This window comes from Arvicanthis niloticus, chromosome 12, assembly GCF_011762505.2.
Source record: "Arvicanthis niloticus isolate mArvNil1 chromosome 12, mArvNil1.pat.X, whole genome shotgun sequence".
NCBI classification, from domain to species: Eukaryota; Metazoa; Chordata; class Mammalia; order Rodentia; family Muridae; genus Arvicanthis; species Arvicanthis niloticus.
Genome location: NC_047669.1, coordinates 50,310,154 through 50,333,931, shown reverse-complemented (window position 1 = coordinate 50,333,931; position 23,778 = coordinate 50,310,154). Strand labels below are relative to the sequence as shown.

Sequence of the window (23,778 nt, the reverse complement as noted above, 5' to 3'; positions counted from 1 at the left end):
TTCTGACTATCATGCTTCTGCCAGTGTCTGCACACTAGCAACCCTTTCAGGTCATTCTATGTATCCCATTCAGTTACTGCAATTGGAAAATGCATCTTTTTCAATACTACATTTATTTTTTTAAGAAACAATTAAAAGATATTTGAAAATATATAGGGTATATTTTTAAAGCTACAAACAAATAGAAACTCTAAAGGGTGCACTTTTAAACATTATAAACAAGAAAAATTAGAAAGAGTAAGATGGATCTATTATTGAATTTTACCTTAAAATATATTTTTATTGGTTCTTTGAGAATTTCATACATTTTGATAATTGTTCACCCACTCAAATTCTTCCATGTTTATTCCTTCTCCCCTACCCACCAAACTATGTGAATTTTATTTAAGTGCAAGTCTGAATGATGCTTCCCAGGTATTTGTATGGTCCACTTACCAGGACTATACTCATATAGAAAATCGACTCAACCACCCACTTACTATCAGTAGCCAATACCTCCTTTCCTAGTAGTGAGACTCCTTGCAGAACTCCCCATTCTGTGATGTGATTCAGCCTGGCTTGACCTTATGGAGGTTTTGTGCCTGCTATTTCATTTCAACCACTATGATTTCATTTGTGTAGATTCCTTGCTGTGTCAAAAATATATTGTTTTCTAGCAGTTATCTATTACTTCTGGCTCTGCCACTTCTGTCGCCTCTTCTGCAATGATGCCTGAACCCTTCAGGGATGTGTAGTCCCTATGTTCTATTTGGGGCTGATCATTCAGCAATCTCCTATTCTCTATACCTTGAACAGTTGTAGCTACCTGTATGAATCACCATTTATTGCAAATAAAACCTGTTCTGATGAAGATTGAGATATGTATTATGTATGGATAAAAGACCAAGTCATTAGGTGTTCATTTAATACCATGTGCATTTAGCAGAATAGTAGCAGATGTTTTTCCTCTAGGAATTAAAATATGTCTAAGCATAGGTTTCTGTAATGGTGCTGAACATAGGTTTCATCTTGTTCAGCAGGCCATCAGTCCAATCAGAAAGTAGCTGGTGACTCCTCTGATGTTTGTACCTGAATTGTACAAGAGGACATGTCTTCCCAGGTCCTTGGTTACTGTAGATCACAGGGTTCACAACTTGATAAGACTGAAGATTGCTTTTCAACTCTGGTAGCTCAAAAAGCAACCACTGGCACTACCTGTTGTGGCCTGAGCTGCCCCACACTTGGGGGCCAGAAATGTTGAGAACTGCACTACCTCACATTTGGGGGCCAAAATGTCTCAGACCTTTCTGTCAATGTTGGATCCCGAACTGCCAAAAGCCTTGGGGGCTAAATTGTTAGAGCCCAAACTGCCCCAAGTTGCCCGGTCTGTGGGTTAGGGTTCAGCAAGAAAGAGAGTGGGGATGGACTTGAGGAATAGAGACCAGACAGAGTGCAATTCAATCCCGTTTTATTCTTCAGTCTCTCTTCCTAGTCCAAGTCCCAAGTCTTGAGTTCCTAGTCCCTAGTTCCTAGTCCCCAGTGCCTCCAAGTTCCAAGTTACTTCTTCCAAGTGCTAAGTGCCTAATACCTAATAATCCTTCTTCCGAGTTCTCTAGTCAAAGTGTCTTCTTCAATGCCTAATTCCTACTCCAAGTTGTACTCCAAGTTGTACTCTCTAACCTAATTCCTAGTTCCAAGTTGTACTGTAAGTTGTACTCAACTCTTCTGTCTGCCTCTCGCCTTTTATATGTCTCACTTCTAAGCCACACCTTTAGGTCACGCCTTTAAGTCATGCCCTTAGGTCTTGTCTCTAAATCTGATCTCTAAGTCACACCCTTAAGTTACACACCTTTAAGTCTCACACACCTAAGGAAAGATCCTGGTTATCTAAAGCAAGATTATTACCAGAGTGTGCTCAGCTTTTGTAGGCTAATGTAATCAAATCTCTTATCAGGGTACATGGCTCAAGATGGCTGCAAGGATGATAGCTGTCTTCTGTCGGCTCCCCATAACTATCCAAGCTAGGCAAGTTTGGGTAGTTTCCAAGTAGTATCTGTCTGATATTTCAATGTTATAAGAGTCCAGTATGTAGTATCCTCAGGAACAGGGTCTGATGTTTTGTAGTTTTGTTTGTTCATATGTTTTGAGACAAGTTAATTCTATAAATCTCTTGCTATCCGGGAATTTCTATATAGTCCTGACTGGCCTTCAACTCACAGAGAAAACTATATCTGAAGATTAACCAAGAGCACTACTAGTAGCCTACAATGTGTGTTTGGGGCAGGAGATATGGTACTTTAATATCAAATATCTTTAAAGGAAGTAGCCATTTCCTGACATCAGGACTTTTTATTTGTTACCATGTGGTTTCTAATAGGGACATTATCATCTGGTTGTAGTAGGTCTACATTTTAACTTTTTTGTCTGTGTACATCAGTAGAATTTCCTTGAGTGAAGATTTCTATAGATGACAATTTAGGTGAAATTATTGTAATATAGTTTTTCTAATGGATTAACTTGAAAAAACCTACATGTTTTAATTTAACCAAAATGTGTCAGCTACTGTCTTAGTTACTGTTCTATTGCTGTGAAGAGATAGCATATCTAAGATAATTATTATAAAAGAGTGTTTAACTAGAAGCTTGCTTAGAGTTTTAGAGATATATTTCATGATTGTGATGACAGACAGGCATTATGTTTACAGCAGTAGCTGAGAACTTTACATTCTGATCTTCAGAGAGATCACAGACACATACACACATACACACACATACATACACACACATACACACATACACACACACACACACACACACACACACACACCCTACTCCACCAAGACCACACTTACTTTTACAAGACCACACTTTCTAATTTTCTCAAACAGTTCCACTCCTTGACTACTAAGCATTCAGTAGATGAGGCTATGAGGGGTATTCTCATTCCAACTACCACAACTCTGATGAGTATGGCATTGCAATTTAGAGACAAACAAAAATCTACTATATATGGATCAATAATCTTTCATACAACCCCTTATTAACCTAGCAGAAATATTCATATTCACATATAAACAAGCATGTAATTTTTAAAAAGTCCTCTGTTTTTCTTCAGCTTGGATGTGGAATTCACGTTTTGTTTTCCAAACGTATTTTAATCTTATCTGACGTAGAAGAAAATCAAGAGAAATCAGAGCCATGTTGAGTGTGAATAATGTAACTTTTTTTATGAAGTTGAGATGAGGCAATGTTTCTGCTAGTAAACTGTGCAGAAGTTGAAGTTTGTTGTTGTTGTTTGGTTGGTTGATTTCTCTCTCTCTCTCTTTCTCTGATATAAATAAACTACATTGTCCATTGTGCCAATAATAAACATCAACCCAATTCTTGGCTTCATACTCACAGCAGTGGCCAGGGAATACACCAAGCTTATCTACCACTAGACTCAACTGAAACCTAAGGAAGTTAATAAATCGCGGATTTCAGTAAGTCATCAGTTGTGCCATGATACTCTGAAATGTTTTTAAATGTGTGCAGTTCTGCATCACCCTAAAGTAGACTGGTTTAGCTCCCAGTAGGGCTGGATGACCTCAACTATTCAACATCAACCATCAACAGTTCCAGAAAGCTTCCTACTTCCTGTAGGTTTTATAGTTCACTTATTAAACAGTACAGCCTGGTTTAATGACCCATTTTCTGGTACAACTTCTAATCAATCTTGACACTTTACTTTTCAATTAATGATGCCAACAATGACATTTGAGAACTTAATACAGTACCTCAAAACCACCCTTATTTCTAGTTACTGGGTTTTTTTTTTTTATTTTCTATTGGATATTTTATTTATTTACAATATAGATGTCATCCCTTTTCCCCATTTCCCCTCCCTAGAACCTCCTATTCCATCCCCCCTCCTCCTTTATGTTTTTATACCATTTTAATTACATGCATGTATTTTGATGCAATATACAGCTATGAATTTCTGAGTGCAGAGTAAGGGCCAGCATCATCTGGGGCTGCTTTCCTGCCAGTCTTACTGTTTGCCAGCCTTCAAACACATTCCTATATTTGGCTCCGGTTTAAGTATTATTCTCTAGAATTCAACTTTTAAAATTGAAGAATCAGAAGGTTGCCAAATATCTTAATTTTTAGTGAGATCTATTTCATTAATTAATTTATAAATATTTCCCTCTGTTATAATTATCTAACCAAATGAAGATGTACCATGAATGCAGGCATTGGCATTCTTCACTGTTTTTTTATCATCAAAAGTATAAATTCTTAAAGCCGGTTTGTACACACAATTCTATACAAAGTATCAACTTTCATTTTAATATTTTACCACATCAGTTTGCACTTGCTCTAGCAGGGTAATGTTCCCCTAGATCTAATATGGCACTACAAAGAGCTTGCACATCAAAGCATGTAAACATGGACAAGATGGGCGAAATCAACATTAATGAAATCTTTATGCATTCAGAAATGATCAAACAGCGAAAAACACATCCCATTAGCCACTGTGTTATTACACATTTTTTTTCAAAAGGGAGATTGTTCCCCAGGGAATATTCTGTTGATTCATATGTTACTACATATTGATCTTCACTCTAAATAATTAAAGTGATATCATCAGAACACAATGTTTTTTGTTAGAAATTATGTGCCTGTGGTTACAGGATAAAATTGTATGCATGTCAGGAAATAAGAGGTAAAGTATACGTACAATTTCTAAATCAATAATTTTTAATCAATAATTTTCCATCAATAATTTATGCCAGTTACTACCTTGAGGACCAAAATTCTATACCTAGAAGATATTTATGTTATATTATCCAAAGGATGAATTGTTTGTAGAGTTATATGATAAAGAGAAAAAAAATCAAAAATCTTTTTCTTTTTTTTATTTTATATTATTATCTTATATTTCTATTCTATTTTATTTTTAGAAAAACATTATTCATCTGCATGACTATTATGTTTAGCCGCTAGGAGAAACATTCTGAACTTAGAAAATTCTTTTAAACATAAATTAAAATAACTATTTTCCTTTCTCCCTAATAACTGATATAGCCTTTAAACAACTGGCAGGATCATTCAGGCAATAACGGAGCTGACCTTTTTTGTTGTTTAAAAGTTTTTATTCCATTATCTATTTTTATTTTTGTTTTTTATTATTGGATACTTTATTTGTCTACATTTCAGATATTATCCTCTTTCCCCATTCCTTTCCCCCAAGAAACCCCTTATCCCATCCTCCCTCTTCCTCTTTCTATGAAGGTGTGCCCCCACCTATCCACCCACTTCCATGTCCCTGCCCTAGAATTCCCCCACACTGGGGCAGCAACCTAGAACTGACCTTAATACTTGCATGTAATTAAAATGGTATAAAAACAAAAAAGGAGGATGGGGGATGAGATAGGGTGTTTCTAGGGAGGGGAAATGGGAAAAAGGTATGACATCTGAAATGTAAATAAATAAAATATCTGATAAAAAAACAAGCATACCATATGAGGTTGATTATAAAATAAAAAATAAAAATAAAAAGTTTGTATTCCACCAAGTCCCAAAACTTAAACACAATCCCTGGAGCCCACACAAGGAGGAGAACAGAACTGACTCCTACAATTTGCACTTGGGCTTCATACTTCAAGTGTGGTACATGCACATCCACCCCAAAAATGTATTGCAAATAAATAAAAATTGACAATAAAATGAAGATTCATCATTGTTAGTAACAAGAAAACTAAAATGTTCATGGCATTTAGAGTGGAAATATGTGTTTGTTTCTTCATCAAAAAGATAAGGAATATGGGCGGGCATATGAGAGACAATCATGTTTTAGTAAAAGTTCAGGACAATAAAACATAGCTAAGCATTTACCAGAAAGTTATCTACCGTATAAATCAAAAGGACAACAGACTAATGAAGGCTTGTCACCTTTACAAACCTTTAATGAACTCTCCGATATAATTCAAATATAGTTCTTGATATTATGTTCAACTTTCACAATGATTCGTGTGCACAATCAAGTTCTTTTTTAATACTGAGTTAATAGTAAGCAGAAAACCTGTTTTCTGGGAATGTAAGTGAATCACTACTTCTCTTGATTAGCTTTACATTGCATACAAGGAGCTTAGTGAGTAAAGGTGAGATCATTATAACATGAAAAGGTCTGGGAGGTCTGGCTGGGCCATCCTTCTCAGTCTTACCATGGACCTCCCCCAGCTGCCTCTCATTGGGCATCAGTCTCATTGGCTTTTGTTTCCCTTTGTTTGTTGGGGGAATCTTTCCTCTCAGTTCCTTCAACTGCCAGCCTTTGGCTCTGATCTACAGACTTACTTATAGTTGCTGGCGGAAAGGAGCTGGCTCTGCACCATCCTTGCCCTAAGGCTATTTTCCAATTGCTGGCTTTTACTTGAAAGCTGATAATAGTTGAAATGTTACCATTCCTCAGCTGGGTACTTCTTTCAGTATCTGTCTTCTCGATTTTGCTGTTTTGTTTTCATTGACAGTTCTGAATGGATAACTGTCATTTCTAGGTGATCCATTCGAGTCGTCTCCATGGGAGGTACACTGTCACTACCAACCATACCTCTGACAAATGAATTCATGTAATTGAAGAACATTTTATTGAAAAATTCCACTAAAATATTAAATATATGTTCAGAAAACATTGCATTCCAATTATAGTTTAGGTGCTTAATGTGAGTTGAAATTATTCATTAAAACATGTACATTTTATATGTTTTATAAATATTTTTTATTATTTTTTCATAATTTTCACAAAATTTACAGAAATAGTATACACAAAGATATATAAAGGCTCCTTCAAACATAAGTAGGTATATTGATTGCTTTAATGAAATTACTTATATTTAATACAGAGAATAACAAAAACAGTATTAATATAGAGTCAATGTCAATATTACTTCATATTTTTCAGAAATGTATAAAATATCTGACAATCCTAAAAAATAATATCTCCTGAATATAGATAACTAGTACTGAATAACTAGTACTTAAAACTCAGGTTATAATTAATTAAATCTAATAAACCTTGTTTGCTGTTTAAAATTAAGAAAAACAACACCACCAGATTAAAAACCTAGTATATTTTTATTTGTAATTTGTCCCATTATCTTTATCTTATTTTGCTAAGATGTATTTTATGTATATGTATATTAGTTTTATATTATAAATTAATATTTTACTATTTATTTTCCTGTACTTTAAATTTTATATCTCCTCTAAAAATATAACTAGTAGTGCAAATTTCTGTTGTATTTGATATTTAAAATATATTAAATTAGTATTATTTATTTTTTTAATATATGAACCTTCCCAGACTTACCTTATCAAACAGACACGTCTGCAATCTTACTATCCCTTTAGATTCTGATTGAATTTTCTGCCAAGGAAATGCAAGTTTAGATGATTATAACACACCAATTTTTTCTCTCTAGAGAAAAATTGACTTTATTAGATGTAACTTTAAAAAAATTATTCAATTTTTAAATAGTCAAATGATATTAAAATATAGGTTAATGAACTACAGTCTATATATAAGAACAGAAAACATTTATATAATAAGTTTCTTAAAGATCCATAAATGCTTGCTAAAAATTAAAAAATTATAATTAAGAATATATGGATTTAGTGATAATACTAAATAATAAAATTAATAAAACTGGCTATAAAAAGTTTTTTTTTTGTAGACAGAACAACTTTGATGTGAATTCTCTAAAAAGGTTACAGTATTTACTCCGTAGTCTATAGGATCACCTAGGCAGAGTTATTCTATGGATAAATTGGAGATGTGGTTTCTCATAAGTCCTAAAGTTTGCTGTGTATGAATAACCTAGAAAACTCATTTCACATTCCGTAAAAGAGAAATACAGGGAGTTTTTAAGGAGAGTTATGAATTCTGTGCCTCCGGAGCTGCGCTGCGGGTGACACTGTAAATCTGAAAGAGCCTTTTGTCATGAATCAGAGCCAACAAGGGGTGAGGTCCAAGCTTTGGGTTTGCTGAAGCTTCTGCCGTCTGGGTTGCTATCAGAGTGTGATTCTCACAATGGCCACTGTGAACCCCAGGATCTGGTCTACAGGATTGTAACTCCGGAAGCTGCCAGTTTGGCATTATTTTGCTTCAATATCAGGATGAGAAAGCCTCTCCAACCTTTCTTGGCCTTGCAAGACCCACTGCCCGCCAGCTTTGTCTCTTCCTGGCTTTGGTCTGGCAGTTGTAGTGGAACATGGGTCTCCAATGGGCATCCTGTCTCTATGGAAACTGGCAGGCAGCATGGTCTGATGGCCATGCTCCACAGTGGCTGGGATGAGGGATGGCACAGAAGGTGGAGACCAGGTGTTATACTCTAAATGGAAAGTTGAATACAGAAAAAGAAAAAAAAATGAAGTCGACTCAAAGAAAAATAAAATTATTTGGTACAGCCAATAGATTTTAGGAATTTTCTAAAATCTAGAATCTAGAAAACAAAGCAGAAAAAAGAAAACAAGATGACAAGTAAAACCTCTGCAAGTATGTGAAAGAAGAGAGGGTTACACCAAAAGGAGAACCAATTTGCACTTAGTTATCAGTCTTAATTTTTCCTCCAATTTCCTGTCTCACTTGATAGAGCATTCCCTGAGGTTCCCCTGGGAATTGTAACCCTGCCTTCATGACATTAGCATTTTGCCATCTAACAGACTTCAGCATGCAATGTGTTTCAACCACTGAGCCACGACTTTCGCATTAGAAGGTTATTTGTTTCGAAAGCCTTTGGTAATTTAGTGGAAGTAATAACACGCCGTGTGTGTGCACTTAGATGTATTTTTAGACTCTAATTTAGGCAACATGAGTGATCTTGAACTTTGTAAGATGCGCATTCCTTATTTAAATACTCCCCAAACTAGTTGAGAGAAGAGATAATAGAGGTAAAGGGACAAAAGAGAAAGGAAAGAAAGGTTGGAGAAGTAAGAAAGGAAAGAGAGAGAGAGAGACTGGGAGAGCTGAGAATATTGTGAAGGAAAAAGCTGAACAAGACTAGATCTGCATTGCACATTGCTGTAAAGTGCACAGCCTATTTCTTTCCGGTTTTTGCTGGCTTCATGTTTCACAGCAGTTAGCACATTTTACCTCTACTGATCCACTTGGCATTTGTGTTTTTTGCAACCAATAAGAGCCTCAACACAAGGAATATATTTTGGATTTAATTATGTTTCTGAGAGAAAAGAAAATATTTTTTAAACAAACTGAAAAATTACATGTGCCATTTAACTCCAGTGGCAGTCCTTTTTCAGAGTTAGATAACTGTACAGATAAATTTAGCAGATATAAGAGCATGTAACCATACTTTCCAATTAAAAGGTTAAATTACAGGCCATTTTATACCTGGGGATTTTGACACATTTTTATTGAAAAGCTGCACGTTCCCATATTCCTTTGTCTTCTTTTTGTTTTTCAGTATTGTGTTTTAAGTCTGAATGTTTCTTGCAAAGTGTCTTTCCCATTTTCAGGAAGAGAAATATAATGAAAAATCCTAAATTGCTGTTAATTTGCCCCCAAAATTTGATCTTATGTCCTTATAAATCACTGACTGTTATTCATTTCCTCTCAGTGGTACAAGGCCCAGCCTCATTCTGTCTGTCTAGGACTGTCTTGGGTGGCTATTGCTCTCATAGAGGAGGCAGTCATGCAGAGAGTGTACTGGTACACTTTGTGGTCTTAATCTCTAGCTCAGGAAGAGATGGAGAAAACCATCGTTTCCACTCAGGCACTGAAGAGAGAGCAAAGCCGGAAATGTATTGTTTGTGGGAGTACAGGCATGGTTGGGGATCAGTGTTAAAACATGCATCTTCTTTCTTTCTAATCTATTAACTCCACTCCTGTATTTTCTTCATGCTTCTTTGTTCTCATGGTTCATAGCAGTCGCATAACCAAACTACAGTGCATATTATTTAAGAACTGGTGACTTCGTGTCCCGTGTGATCCTGGCTACTTATTTTAGTTGTTTGATAGTAAAGGGAGATACAAAACTTGTGAGTGTGGGACAGCTTTTAAATAACTCAGGTCAATCGGAGAAAAGGCTTCGTTTATTTCCCCTTTAGCTTGAGGTTCCTTTGTAACAGATGGAAACATTGGAGAAATAAAAATCTAGAGAAGTTTCTTGGTCTGCTAAGTCAAGATATGAAGAAAATCTAAGATTTCAGTATATGAATTATTCCTTTTAAATTTCTTTCTTAGCTAGGCATCAGCTAATTATATTTGTAATCTAGTGAAAGTTTATAACCCAGATAGTAGGTTGATATAAGTTGGACCGTCTAGGAAGATCTAGCACTTCAACCTCATTAGGCAAGGAGGAGAGGGCAAATGGAAACTGTTTTGAAATTTTTAGTCAGCGTGATGATGGGTTAAAGGAATCAAAATCCAAGTGACAAAGCTATGCAGTTATTGTAACCAGAGACAGCAATGATGACTTTCAGTGGTGTGCTGTAAATATTTAACAACTTTCTCTGTGGGGAAAATTATTGGCCTGTAGTGTTTGCCAATTTCCACAGTGAAAATATTCCCTCCATGGTCAATTGCAAGCTACCAGCTTATGTCACTGAGTGCGGAGTGGTGAAAGTTGGATCCCATGGAACCTCAGAAGCTGCACTGAGTCATGTCATACTCATTATGCTTAAACTAAATTGCAAATACATTTTCACTTGCTTAAGAGAGGTGTGAGGACTGGCATAGGTCTTTAAACTGCTGGACTATAAACTATACTCTTTTAAAATCATAGTTAAAGAAGCACATTTCTATTCCCTTTAGTCCACAACCAGTCTATAACTAAGCAAAGAATGCTTAAAAGACAAAAGTTGAAAATCATACTTCCATCTTTATGGCTATATCAGAGGGTGCATGTTTTAAAGTTTCCATGGACCAGACCCCTAATTTTTAAGGTAGAGATGATGCCAAGATTACCTTTGCAGATTAAATCATGAATTCATCAACTGCACCTGGAATTACGTCTATAATGAGCATGACCCATTAAATTCCCTGTATTTTCTATATCTATTGGCAGTGTCTGATAGGTGAGGGGAGATTACAAAACTAAAGAATAGAAAAGAAATGAAAATGGGTAGTGAGACAAGGAAAAGGAAGAGAATTTCAAAATCAAAGTGATCCATCCATCCGACAAAGCTGAAGTGTGGCTTTCACTTACTGAATAGTTATGAAATGTTATATACTTTTTTCCCATTTTCTAGTGTATACATTTTGTATGATCTTTTCTCTATTATTTTCTGCCCCATTCTCAGGCTGTAATAGTGTTCAGTGTATCTGTTCTCAGTCATTACTTCAATATACTTACCTATACTCCTCATAATGTTTCAAAGAACTAAAATGTGTCTCATGGTACTGTGCTAATACGCCATTTGTGATATATACGTTCACTTATTTTAGTGAAGTAGAAGTCTATACATTTCCACCTTGATATGACCATAAACAAGCTTAGTGCGTCCTAATTACATCTAGGTCATTCTATTCTCACCAGCTATCCTTCATAGGCCAGCCAGTGTGCTAAGAAAACAGACTCACTTTGGCTGTTGAGAATCTCCTTGAGAGATTCCCTTTAAAATACAGAATGTTATACAGTTAAAATACACTGCTACTGAAGTCTTTTATTATTTATATTATTTTTCTTTCATTGAAAATTGATACCTTTCTCAAACAATATATCTTGATTCTTGTTTCTCTTTCCCCTATTCCTCCCAGTTCATCCCCCGTTTATTTCTCCTCCAGATCTATTCTATTTCTGTCTGCCATTAAAGAACAAACTTGAGAGAGATAACAATCAGATAAGACAAAGTAAAATAGAATAGCATGAAGGAAAACTTACCATACTGAAGGTTGACACAACAACCCAACAGGGGAAAAAGCCCAAAGAGCAAAGCACAAGAGTCAGAGACCCACTCTCAGTCAAAGTTCCTAAAAATACTAAGCTAGTAGCTATAATATATATGCAGAAGACTTGATATAGGCTCCCGTAGGCTTGCTTTGGAACCAAGAACTATGTCTTTCATCAAGAACCACTGTGAACAGCATGGAGAAACCCTTCGACTACAGAGCTGCACCATCTACATCTCCTGCAGAAGGCCCTCTGGGCTCCTGGACTAGCCACTGCTGAACGTGTTCTCCATCTCTTCAGCCCTGGGCTTCTCTGAGTCTGGGTGTACAGGAGTCTGAGACACCCCTCAACCTCACCCTCACCCCACCTCAGCCTGTGGGTCCAACTCCATTTCCAACCCCTGTGACTCAGTAGCATCTCGATGATGTCCAGGAGTTTAGAATCCCCAGGCCCCAGGCTCCTCGTCTCCAACCCTCCATTCCTGATTTCTCTGAGTGGTTTCTAGCAGTGAGTGAATGCTTTGGAGTCAGGAAAGCCAGCCTCAGCCTCTCACATCTTAGACTGTGTTTTCCCACCCCCTGAGTGGCATATAGGCGCTTCGCTCATGCACGGTAAATGCAGTCCAGTGCTCCACAATTCTGCCTACACCACCAGCACTGTGCAAAAACACTCAGAACCACATCACTGAGTAATACCACATTGTATAAATTAACCACAATTTTTAAAGTCTATTTTTCTGTTGAGGGTTATTTAGGTTGTTTCTAGGTTTCTGTCTATTATGATTAAAGCCCCAATTGTAGTGGGATATTTTTTCCACAAGTTGGGAGAAGCTAAGGTGGTGGGGGGAGTAAGAAGAGGAAGAGTGTTGGGGGCCAACTTTTAGCAGAAAGCGGCTATCAGCTTTGCAGCCATCTTGAGCCATATACCCTGACAGAGATTTAAATTACAATAGCCTACAACAGCTGAGAACACTCGGATAATCTTGGTTTAGATACCTTGAGATTAAAGGTGTGTGAGATTAAAGGTGTGTGATTTAATAGTATACTTAGAAGTATAGAGATCAGAGTTAGAGACAAGACCTAAGGGCATGATTAAAGGTGTAACTTAGAGGCGTGGCTTAGAAGTGAGACATATAAAAGGCAGAGACAGAACAGATCAGAATTGAGACGATAGAAGACATTAGTCAGACGATAGAAGACAGAACCAGAGATCAGAGAATATAGACGGAGATCAGAGACTATAGAGGGATCATCAGAGACGAATCTCAGACATTAGGTAGAATCTGCCATCACCCTCGCTCTTGCTGAACCCCCGACCTAAAGACCGGAGCGGCAGCTTGGGCCGGGATACAGTGGCCGCCCAAACATGGGTCGGCCCGGGCCTCAACATTTTGCTCAGGCCGAGACATTTTTTGGCCACCCCAACGTGGGACTAGTGCGGTCCCCAACAGAAGAGGAGGAGAAAAGAGAGGAAGAAAAGGGGAGGCAGCTTTGTAGGTGCCATGGATGACAAGGCATGTACCTGAGCAGTCCTGGGTAACACCTTATCTAGGTTAGTTAATTTAGAAACATCTATAATTATGTGGGCATATTGTTATTGAGCATTACCAAATATATAAAGCTTTTGATTAATATTTAAGCTTTAGAGTCTCATTTCCTACCATGACCAAGTGGATGGTGGGATGATCTGGGCATACCCAAGCTTTGTGGACACAGTGTGGAAGACTAGCAGAGCCATCTCCCATGCTGGCCTCTCATGGGTAGCAGGGCTGGTGTTTCTGGCAGCCTGAGCAGACGGCCTGAGCTGGGCAGTGGGTGGCCACAAGCCTAGCCTAGTCGGGAACATAGCAGCTGATTAAGAAAAGCCAGGTTGGATGTTGCCATTTTAAATATCTTCCCCAATACCCAGTGAACATGATTGAGAAAGTATCTTTGTGGTAGGATGGAATGTCCTTTGGGAATATGCCTGAGTCCGGCATAGCTGAATCTTAAGGTATATTGATTGCTAACTTTCTGATTGGTGTCTGTCCATAGTGGCTGTACAAGTTTGCATTTCAATCAGCAATAGAGGAATGTTTCTTTTATTCCATATAGACACCAGTAGGAGCTCTCACTTGTGATTTTTGTTCTTAGCCATTTAGACAGGTGTAAAGTGTAATCTATCTCAAAGTAGTTTTGATTTGCATTTCCCAGAGGGCTAAGGATATTGAACATCTCTAAGTGTTCTCAGCATTTGAGTTTTTTCCACCAAGAATTCTTTATAAATCTGTACTTAATTTGTAACTGGATTATTTGTTTTGTTTTGATGTCTAGTTTCATGAGTTCTTTATATATTTTGAATGTAAGTCCTCTGTTGAATGAGGAATTGGTAAAAATCTTTACCCATTCTGTAGGCTGTCACTTGTGGAATGGCTCTGTCCTTTGACTTTCAGAAACTTTTCAGGTTTATCAGGTCCCACTTAAAAATTGTTGACTTAATTGCTTATATTATGGGTGTTCTGTTCAGGAAGGCTTCTATTGTGCCAATGAGTTCAAGGATATTTCCTACTTTCTGTTCTCTCAAGTTCAGTGTATCTGGTTTTATACTAAGGTCTTTGTTCCACTTGGACAAGACTTTTGTGATACGTATGGATCCATTTGTATTTTTCTACATCCAGACACCCAGTTTGACAAACACCATTTGTTGACAATCTAACTTTTTCCTCGTGTATATTTTTTGTTTCTTTATAAAAATCAGGTGTCCATAGGTGTGTGCATTTATGTCTAGGTCTTCAATTTTATTTCATTTATAAAAATAGTTGTTTTGTGTCAATATGATGTTATCACTGTAGTAAAACTTGACTTACAGGGATGTCTATATCTCTAAAGTAAAACTTGAAGTAATGAATGATAAGACCTCTAACAGCCTTTTTATTGTTTAGAAATGTTTTAGCTCTTCTGTTTTTGTTTACATGCTTGTGTTTGCTTTTTTTTTTTTTTTCTACACAAAGTTGAGCATTGTCTCTCAGAAATACATAAAGAATTTTGCTAAACCTTTGGTGGGGATTGCACTAAATCTGTAGATTGATTTGGTTGCCTAGACATTTTTGCTATACTAATTCTATATATCCATAAGCATGAAAGATCTTTCCATCTTCTGATATCGTTTTAATTTCTTTCTTCAAGGAAGAAATTAAATTTAAATTTATCATGCAATTCTTTCACCGGCTTGGATAGAGTGACCACAAATATTACACATTGTTTGAGGCCATTGTGAATCATGTTGTTCTCTTGATTTCTTTCTCATTCTGTTTGTCATTAGTAGAGAAATACTGATTTTTATGAGTTAATTTTGTATCCAGTTACTTTGCTGAGTGTTTCTCAAATGAAAAAATTCCCTGGGGGAAAATTTAGGGTTAATTATATATACTGTTATATCACCTGCAAATAACAATATTTTGATTTTTTGTATCCTAATTTTTATCCTGTTGATTTCCTTCAGTCATCTTATTGGTCTAGTTAAGAATGCAAGTACTTCATGGGACCAAGGATCTCCTCTCCCACCCATGCTTGACAAGGCCATCCTCCCCTAAGTATACAGCTGAAGTCATGGGTGTCTTGGTCCCATGAAGGCTGAACACCGAACGGGGAGGAATTCGAGGGTGGGGAGGGAGGAGTGGGGGGTAGGTGAGGGCACACACTTGTGGAAGCAGGAGGGGGGATGGGATGGGGGCTCCTGGGTGGTGGGGGGAATGGGGTGAGGAGATAAAATCTGAAATGTATTTTTAAAAAATTAAAATAAAATAAAATAAAACAGTCAAAGAACAACAGAAAAAAAGAATGCAAGTACTATATTGAATAGATAGGAAGAGAGTGGACAACTTTATCTTGTTCCTGATTTATTGTAATTGCTTTGAGTTTATTTCCATTTAATTGGACTATAGGCTTGCTGTAAACTGTCTTTATTATGCTTAGGTGTATTCCTTGTCTCCCTAATAACTACAGGATTTTTATCATGAATTGGTGTTGGTGTTTTGTTTCATAGTTTCTATTTCCTCTCTGGATTTTTGGAGTGTGTTGGCCAGTGTCCTATGTTTCCTAATTTACTGGCCTGCTTAACTGGTGTGTTCACTGGGAGTTCCTATGGGGGCTGGTGAGGGTACTTTAGGCTGGGATACTGGGATGAGTTGGGGGAAGGAAGTTTGGAGGAGAAGGTTTTTGTGATCCCTTAAGGATAGAGTCAGAAAAGGAAGGGAGACCTCAGCAGGTTTCCAGCTACAGAGCTGGGAATGAGACTGGGAAGAAGAGACAGGATTTCCAAGCGGTAGGAGAGCTGTGAGTCTGTCTTCAGCCTACAGGTTACCCTGGGAGGAGCAGCCCTTGGGTTAATGCTGAGTGTCTGCTGGAGATTCAGGGTAGGATACAGCCACAAACTGGGGGAGGAAAGTTAGAAGATGGTGTCCTGTGGTTTCACAGGAGATGTGTGGCCTGGATGGACAGAAGACTGTAGCTGATGTTTTGTTGCAGCCCTGGGTGTGAGATTGAGGGATTGAATCTGAGGGAATAAAGAGAAAGGAGAATGTTTGTGAGCAACTTACTTGGTTTTCTGTCAGTCTACCTAATACTTAATTAGTTTAGAGTAAAGAAAGTTAATAGATACTAATTCAACTAAAAATATGAATTCAGTACAAAGAGAGGAGTTAGTAAGTTATGAACAAAATGGAAGAATAGTTTGTTCCAACCTGGTTGAGTAAATTGAAATCAGTGCTGGCTGAACCAGGTTTCCTCTCCCTTCACATCAGTTTTTCTCAGGCTTGCGGTTACCTTGCTGGTTCATTAGCAAGTTTCTCTTTCTCTATCCATCTTGCAAATGTGGATGCATGAACGACAAGGAAGTAGTATGCCTCACATCATATGCACATAATAAATGAACTCAGGATTCATTGCTCACTTCGCCTGATGTTAAATTTTCCAATTGGGGAAACTTCTTTGGAAAGATGTCCTGAAATTAAAGGCAAAGTTGAGTCATGAGGGGTTAAAACGAGAAAGGTCACAGGGACTCAGTATTTTATCCTGGTTAGAAGAAGAAGAAGAAGTAAATGGCAATTCAGACCTCTGAGAAGAAGTTTGACTGCCTGCCACACAGGCTTTTAAATTGATTTCGGAAACCACATATCCTAAGGGTATTTAGGATTAGTTGATTCGCCACATGAATTTGCTCTCTATTTGTAAAACTAAATTATTCGACTTTCAAGAATTTTATACTGCAAGATTGAGAGAACTGAAATCATACTACCTTCAAATCAGAAACCGAAACTGTCAGAGAGATGTCAGAGGGACATCTCTGTAATGTTATGTCCACCCTTGAAGGGCCTGATGTAGGTGTGTGGATGTAAAACCTAGCACGGAGATAACCCTTAAAATTTTCTTATTTTTTCCTTTCTTTCTCTCTTTCTTCTCTCTCTCTTTCTTTCTCTCTCCCTCTCTTTCTCTCTCTTTTCCTGTTTTTTTTTTTTTTTTTTTGGATCGAAAATACTGATTAAAATTAGCTTTTGTATTAGCACAGAACAGTTAAAAACAATAAATACTGACATTTATCTGATTTTACAATTTAAATTTCATCGTTAAAAATGATTATTTGTTTTTCCCCTTTTGTTGTCAAATTCACATTTCATGAAATAGTAACACAACTATTGTGACCTAGCAGCTACTGTGGAGTGAGAAGAAGAAACGTTGAACTTCCAGAATAAACTTCCAATGGTTCATTGGCTTTGTCTCACCATGGGAAAAAAAAATCACTTAACCTCCCAGTGTCAGTTTACCCATCTGTGAAATGAGAAGGATAATATTTTCTTATGGGGATGTTTTGAAAATTATTCTGCAAATGTAGTAGATAAAACTGTTGCAAGCATCGCTAACTTTTCTCCCTGAATTCTTTAAAGAAACAGACAGTATTATTTATGTACTTGTTGATAGTCAAAACATCATCTGGGTCTAACCATGTATATTTATTAGCAGTTGTGATACTTGGAGAGTCACCCCTAGTGACTTTATTGTTCAATTTATGCATGTTATTAGCACCAGGGGATCCAAGAAAAGCACCTTAAAACTGTACTGAACTCCATATTCATGAGCTGATAATCCCAGGCAACTATTCAGTCTCTAAGTCTGAGCTCCTGTTTGTTTGGGCGAGTTTTGGTTCTTGCTCCACCTCACTTTACAAGACCAATAGTTCCCTGTGCTTCTTGCTAGCGGTCATCTCTGAGTAGAAGACATAATACACCCCATATGTTTCCTGCTGAATTTCAAGTAAACTATCAAAGAATATATTATTCAAAACTCCAATGTCAAATTCAAAATTCATCTTAAAGCTTAACCGGGAAGTGTCCTGGGGAGTTGTCATGGTGCCTTGAAGGGGCTGGCATAGGGAAAGGTAAAGCTCCTGATAAAAGATTTTAATACTCCAAAGTCTTAATTATGGAATGTGGTCATGAACCTCTGTGCTCATGTCATTTAAGGCTGGAAAGAAATGTTTCCCTTCAGGCCCTTTTGTCTCTTCTGGTGCCAATCAACAGGCATCTTGGTAATAAACTTCTTTATTCCAATGGCTCCCATATAACCTCAAGTGGTGCTTGGAATAATGACAGAATCATTACAAAGTAAAGCAGAAAAGAGAAATGCATTTCATGGGTGTGATTAAGCCATCCTAATGACCTTGAATATGTAAATTATTTTGACTTAATGAACTACATTGCTCACATAATAGTATTTTAACCTGACTCTAGTACATCCTTCTTATCTCTGTGAAAGTTTGTTATCAGATTTGACAGAGTTTTTGTCCAGATCTATGTAGAAAGGAAATGTATATATTATATTTGTGCATACAGTAACTTTGTTTAAATTATTAGAAATGAACTTGTTAGGTAAATTTATTACATAGATTGCATTAATAATTAATATACATATGTGAAGTTAGAAAACTTGTTTGTATATTGACACTATACCAGTTGATAATTTATTTAAGAATTTAGGAAGATGTATTTTCTTAATCATAAAAAAGATAATTATTACAGAAATGTTGACAAAACAGTCATAAATATCTCCTTGGGTAACAACCATATATGCATGTAAACACATGTTGGAATATGTATACTTGCTGTTGTTCTGAAGAAAATATATCTCTATTTTTAATCAGGCTGACCACAAACTCCTGGAATTCAGGGGCTCCTTGAGCTTGCAGAGTAGCTAAGACTCCAGGTGCATACCGCCACACCAGGATTTTGAAATATTTCAAGGAATATTCTACAGGACAAGTATTCTTTACAGAATAGTCACATTGTTTTGCCAACATTTTGTATTTTAGAAAAAGGTCTATAAGGTTTCCCAATAAAGTAGGATTCATTTTTCATTTCCCTTATCATAAGTACATGCTAAAGTTCTAGTTTTTATATATTATGAGCTTTGTTTTACATTATAAAAAGCTACCAGGGAAGTGTTTAATGTGTTTCCTAAGTTCCTACAGAGAGCGTAATTCATGCAACATCATTTCCTGCCTTACCTTCAACAATGACTCCATCTCAAACCATACAACCAATTCTAGGCCAAGGGAAATGAAAAGATTATTGTATTACTATTGGAATGTATCTTTATGAGTGGCTAAGAGAGATACATATTCTGAAAAATTGAATAAAATATAAAGAAAACATAATGGTGTGTCACTAGGGTGGTCTAATGATTTGAAATTGCTTTACTATATTTTTTCCTATATAATTTTCATGGTTTAAGTTTTATTTTGAGTAAATCCTGATGTCCAATGTAGAACATGGAAATTAATCATTTTATAACTTTCAGTTAATCAACATTTTCTTTAATCTCCTTTTAGGCAGCCAAGGGCAGTTTCCACTAACTCAGAATGTCACAGTTGTTGAAGGTGGAACTGCAATTTTGACCTGCAGAGTTGATCAAAATGATAACACCTCCCTCCAGTGGTCAAATCCAGCTCAACAGACTCTGTACTTCGACGACAAGAAAGGTGAATATATTTTCTCAGAAATGTTTTAAACATGTTCTGAAATACCCTAATTATAATGAATTTATTTTCCTAAGATGATTCAAATTATTCCTTTTGATTACTAAACTGCTGCTGCTTGTACTTAAACATGATAAATATTAAATACTTTACTTTGCAAGTCATAAACACCAAAGACAACCTGTGTCAACTTTCTAATAAAATAAACAGCTTCAATTCTATTTGAAAATGTTTTCACTGCCTGCTCCTCACACTCATCCGAATGCTACATTCTTTCATTTTAGGAGAGTTCTTGTTTGTAGAGTGATTTTTTTTTCTTATATTGGATAAGATACTGTTATTTTATGATCTTAATTTTACATGTTTAAAGGACTCTTTCATTAGAAAAAGTTTTGTCTTATGAATTTATTCTCAGCAATTGGATCAGCAAGAAAAATACCATAGTTATCTAATAACTATAGACATGTTCAAAAAATAAAAATTCATTAAGAAACTGTATTTATGCATATAGAAGGAAAGTAGACCTGGACTCCAATAATTAATTAAGGAAGCTTCTAATTAGGTAAAACATAAATTAGGATTTGAATATTTAGTGGTTAAGAAATTTATAGTCTGAATCTTGAGCAAACGTCTAATAATATGTCAAGTTGTTAATTCTCCATCCACAATTATATCAGCATATAAAACAGTGAGTTCATGAAATGTAATAAAAACATGAAAATATTTATAAATAAATTTGTATTATACAAGGTAGAAAATATGATTTAGATATTACATAATTAATACATTTTACTTCTGATATTTATATGAAATTTTGCATATAACAATAAGAAAACCTAGAATTAGCGTAATTTTTAGTTATCCAAATTTGACTAAACAAACTATAATAAAGATGCCTATTCCATTTAACTTATATATTTATGGAATTTTTCTGCCTTTAATGTTATCAATAGAAAATATTTTTGAAGGTGTTTATGTTTTTATATATAATAAAACATTAGTTAAATATGTAATTAAATAAGTTGAAGTATATTGAATGCCTCTGTACTAGCATTTGGGAAAGAATAGACTAATTGGAGTCTCTGCTCTGATACACAGCATAGATGACAAATAAGCAAATGAACAGAATATGTTAGATGGTAACTTGTGGAAAAAACATAAATATAAATTTGAGTCTGTGTTAGTTAAGATTCTATGAAAAGGGATTTGAAACATGGCTCAGAGACTGTGTACTAGTCTTCAAAAGAACCCAATCTAAGAATCCCTGGTGAGAGAAGTAATAGAATAGATGAATGAATAGTTTGACTTTCCTTTTGAGCAACTACCTTATGCGATTGTGCTGGAAGACAGGTTTAAAATATTTAAGGGCAGGCTATGGAGCACAGAAACAAAGAAGTGTCCCCTCATAGTCTGTGCCTAAAAGTAGAACTGCCTTCCCAGCAGAGGTGCCCAGAATTTCTCTCAAGGTCTTCAACAGATTGAATGAGATCCACTCACAAGAATATTCTGCTTTAATAAAATATCTAAATATTGCAATACTGGCTTTTAAACAATAGTTTTACAGCAGCTTATAAACTTTTGTTTTACTCAATATTGAGGACAATAATTTCCTCTTTCCAGTGGGACATGCGTTCCAATACAAGCAATGAATGGGACAAGCCATGCAGACTAATAAATGCTGCATGCACCCACCATTCCTTTGCTAATTACAGTTTTTCTGTCTGATGTTAGGTCTATAGGAACTGTTTACTTGCATAGTATGTCTTCATATGGTATATTGTCATATAATTATACCTTACACTTTATTTTTGTGTATAACTGAACAAAGGTAAAGCATATAATTTGGTAATACTTCCCTTTTCTATTCCTGCTTTCAATTAAACAATGTTGTTTAGGAGTACATTTTATATGTATATTATATAGTTAATGTTCACATACGACTCTGTTGCTTATGTGTGCATACATGCCTGCGTGTGTGCACACTCATGCACATGTGCATGTGAGAGCCTGTCTGAAGTCCACAGGACAGTTTCAACCATCATTGCTCAGGAAGGCTGCCATCTTATTTTGAGACCTAGTGTTCTCAGTGGCCTAGAACACACAAAGTAAATTAGGCTAGCTAGCAAGTGAGCTGGTGGCATATACTAGTCTCTGCCTCTCTAGCACCAGGATTATAAGAGGGGTACCATCACACTAGTTTTGTTGTTGTTGGTGGTGGTGGTGGTGGCGGTGGTGGGTTTGTTTGTTTGTTTGGGTTTTTTTGTTGTTTTTTATTTAAAGATGGTTTAGCACTTTATCAGTTTAGCCATCTCCTAGATAGTAGTTTTTTATTTTAATGTAGAAAATACTACCAAAGGAAAATTTGTCACAACCATTACCCATGGACAATGTAACATTAAACCTCTCTATTGTTGCTCAACCATCACACTGTTGAATTCTAGCAAGCTCTGATTTTAAATGGATGCCGTATGTCTTCAGGATGAAGAGAGTGTACTTACATTTGACATTTACAATTGACAGGTCACATCCTCAGGCACAAAGACAAAAATCTATATTAACTGCCCTGGCTTCCCTTCCTGTGGTTCTATAAGTTATCCTTTACAGGGCATCTAAAACTGGAATTGATTCTGAGTATTTTTAGCTAATGCATTTTTCCTGTCATAAATAGAGCAACTTGTAATACAATAGCCGCAAAGAGTTGCAAGTAGGCAATGCTTATTCTGAGGGGTATACATGCAGTCTAGAAAGCTTGGAGTACACTTTTAATATCCACTTATGTATTCTTGCATCTTTGGGCTTTCGTAAAATACATAATGCAACTGATCACATAAATTCTCGAAGTAAATACGTGATTCACTGTTCCTTTAAAAAAGGAAGAGTGCAAAGGCCCAGCTGCCAACCCCTTCCCTGTTATACCTCTCTCATTGTTTAACAGGTTTCTGGCTACTCTGTTAATTAAGTTACCAACTGGATTACTATAGTAGAGAGAAGTTTGCAGAGAAACTCTTCTATGAAGGCCAATCAGACATGGTTATTTCTTCACCTGTCGGTGATTCAGTTCGTATATAATATCTTATTTGAATGAATATCTAACAGTAATGTTCCACATACATATGCATTTGCAGATGACATATACTTGGAAAGGTAAATCCTTAAGTTTTTCTGTTTGTGAAGAGTGAAGAATACAGAAAAATGGCGAACCTGTCCATTTAGGGTTAGAGAAGACCTGCTGACTTAGAGTTATAAACTATAACAAAGCATGCCTGACACTGGACAGGTGATATTCAGTTAAAAGAGAATTAACATGAAAATTCTTGGTGAATGTATCTATCAAATCTGAGGATCCAGGACACCATCTTTATGGAGGCACATATGGGACCTGAGGTTACTGATTATCACAAAACTTCCCTGACCATATTCATGATCAAAGTTAAATAAAAATTAGGATCTATTCTACATTTTGTCATGTTTATTATAATAAGTAACTTCCACAGATATTAAGTAGAAATAAAGATACCTTCCACAGATAGAAATAAGATATTTAAAAGCTAAGGAAACTTGTTTCCAACCTACAGTTAAGGGGGGAGGGGAGTGAAGAGATTTTAATCCTGACATTTAGCCTTGGTTGCAAGTAGGATGTCCACATAGAGAAAAACTTCAGCACATTTACCCTTATCTGTTTTTGTTTGGTTGTTTAAAACTACATGTTATATATCCAGGGCTGATCTTCAATTCTTAGTGAAGTTTAGGAAGACCTTGTACTCCTATTCCTCCATCTCTACCTCTCCAGTGCAAACAGACATCATCACACACCAAATTCCTGCATTCATGTTTTTGCCACCTACTTCTTTAAAGAGCAGATACTCCTGTAACACTGTTGAAAAGGACACATTGCAGGTGTTTCTATA

General features: G+C 36.2%; 1 protein-coding gene across 3 annotated transcripts in view; it reads left to right on the top strand.

Moving 5' to 3' along the window:
• Cadm2 (cell adhesion molecule 2) overlaps window positions 1-23,778 on the top strand; it is a 912,354-nt gene that overhangs the window by 676,025 nt on the left and 212,551 nt on the right. For all 3 annotated transcript variants that reach the window (XM_034515865.2, XM_034515864.2, XM_034515863.2), the window contains one exon: window positions 19,724-19,873. In XM_034515865.2, coding sequence (XP_034371756.1) covers window positions 19,724-19,873 — 150 coding nt within the window. The remainder of the gene's footprint in view (window positions 1-19,723; window positions 19,874-23,778) is intronic.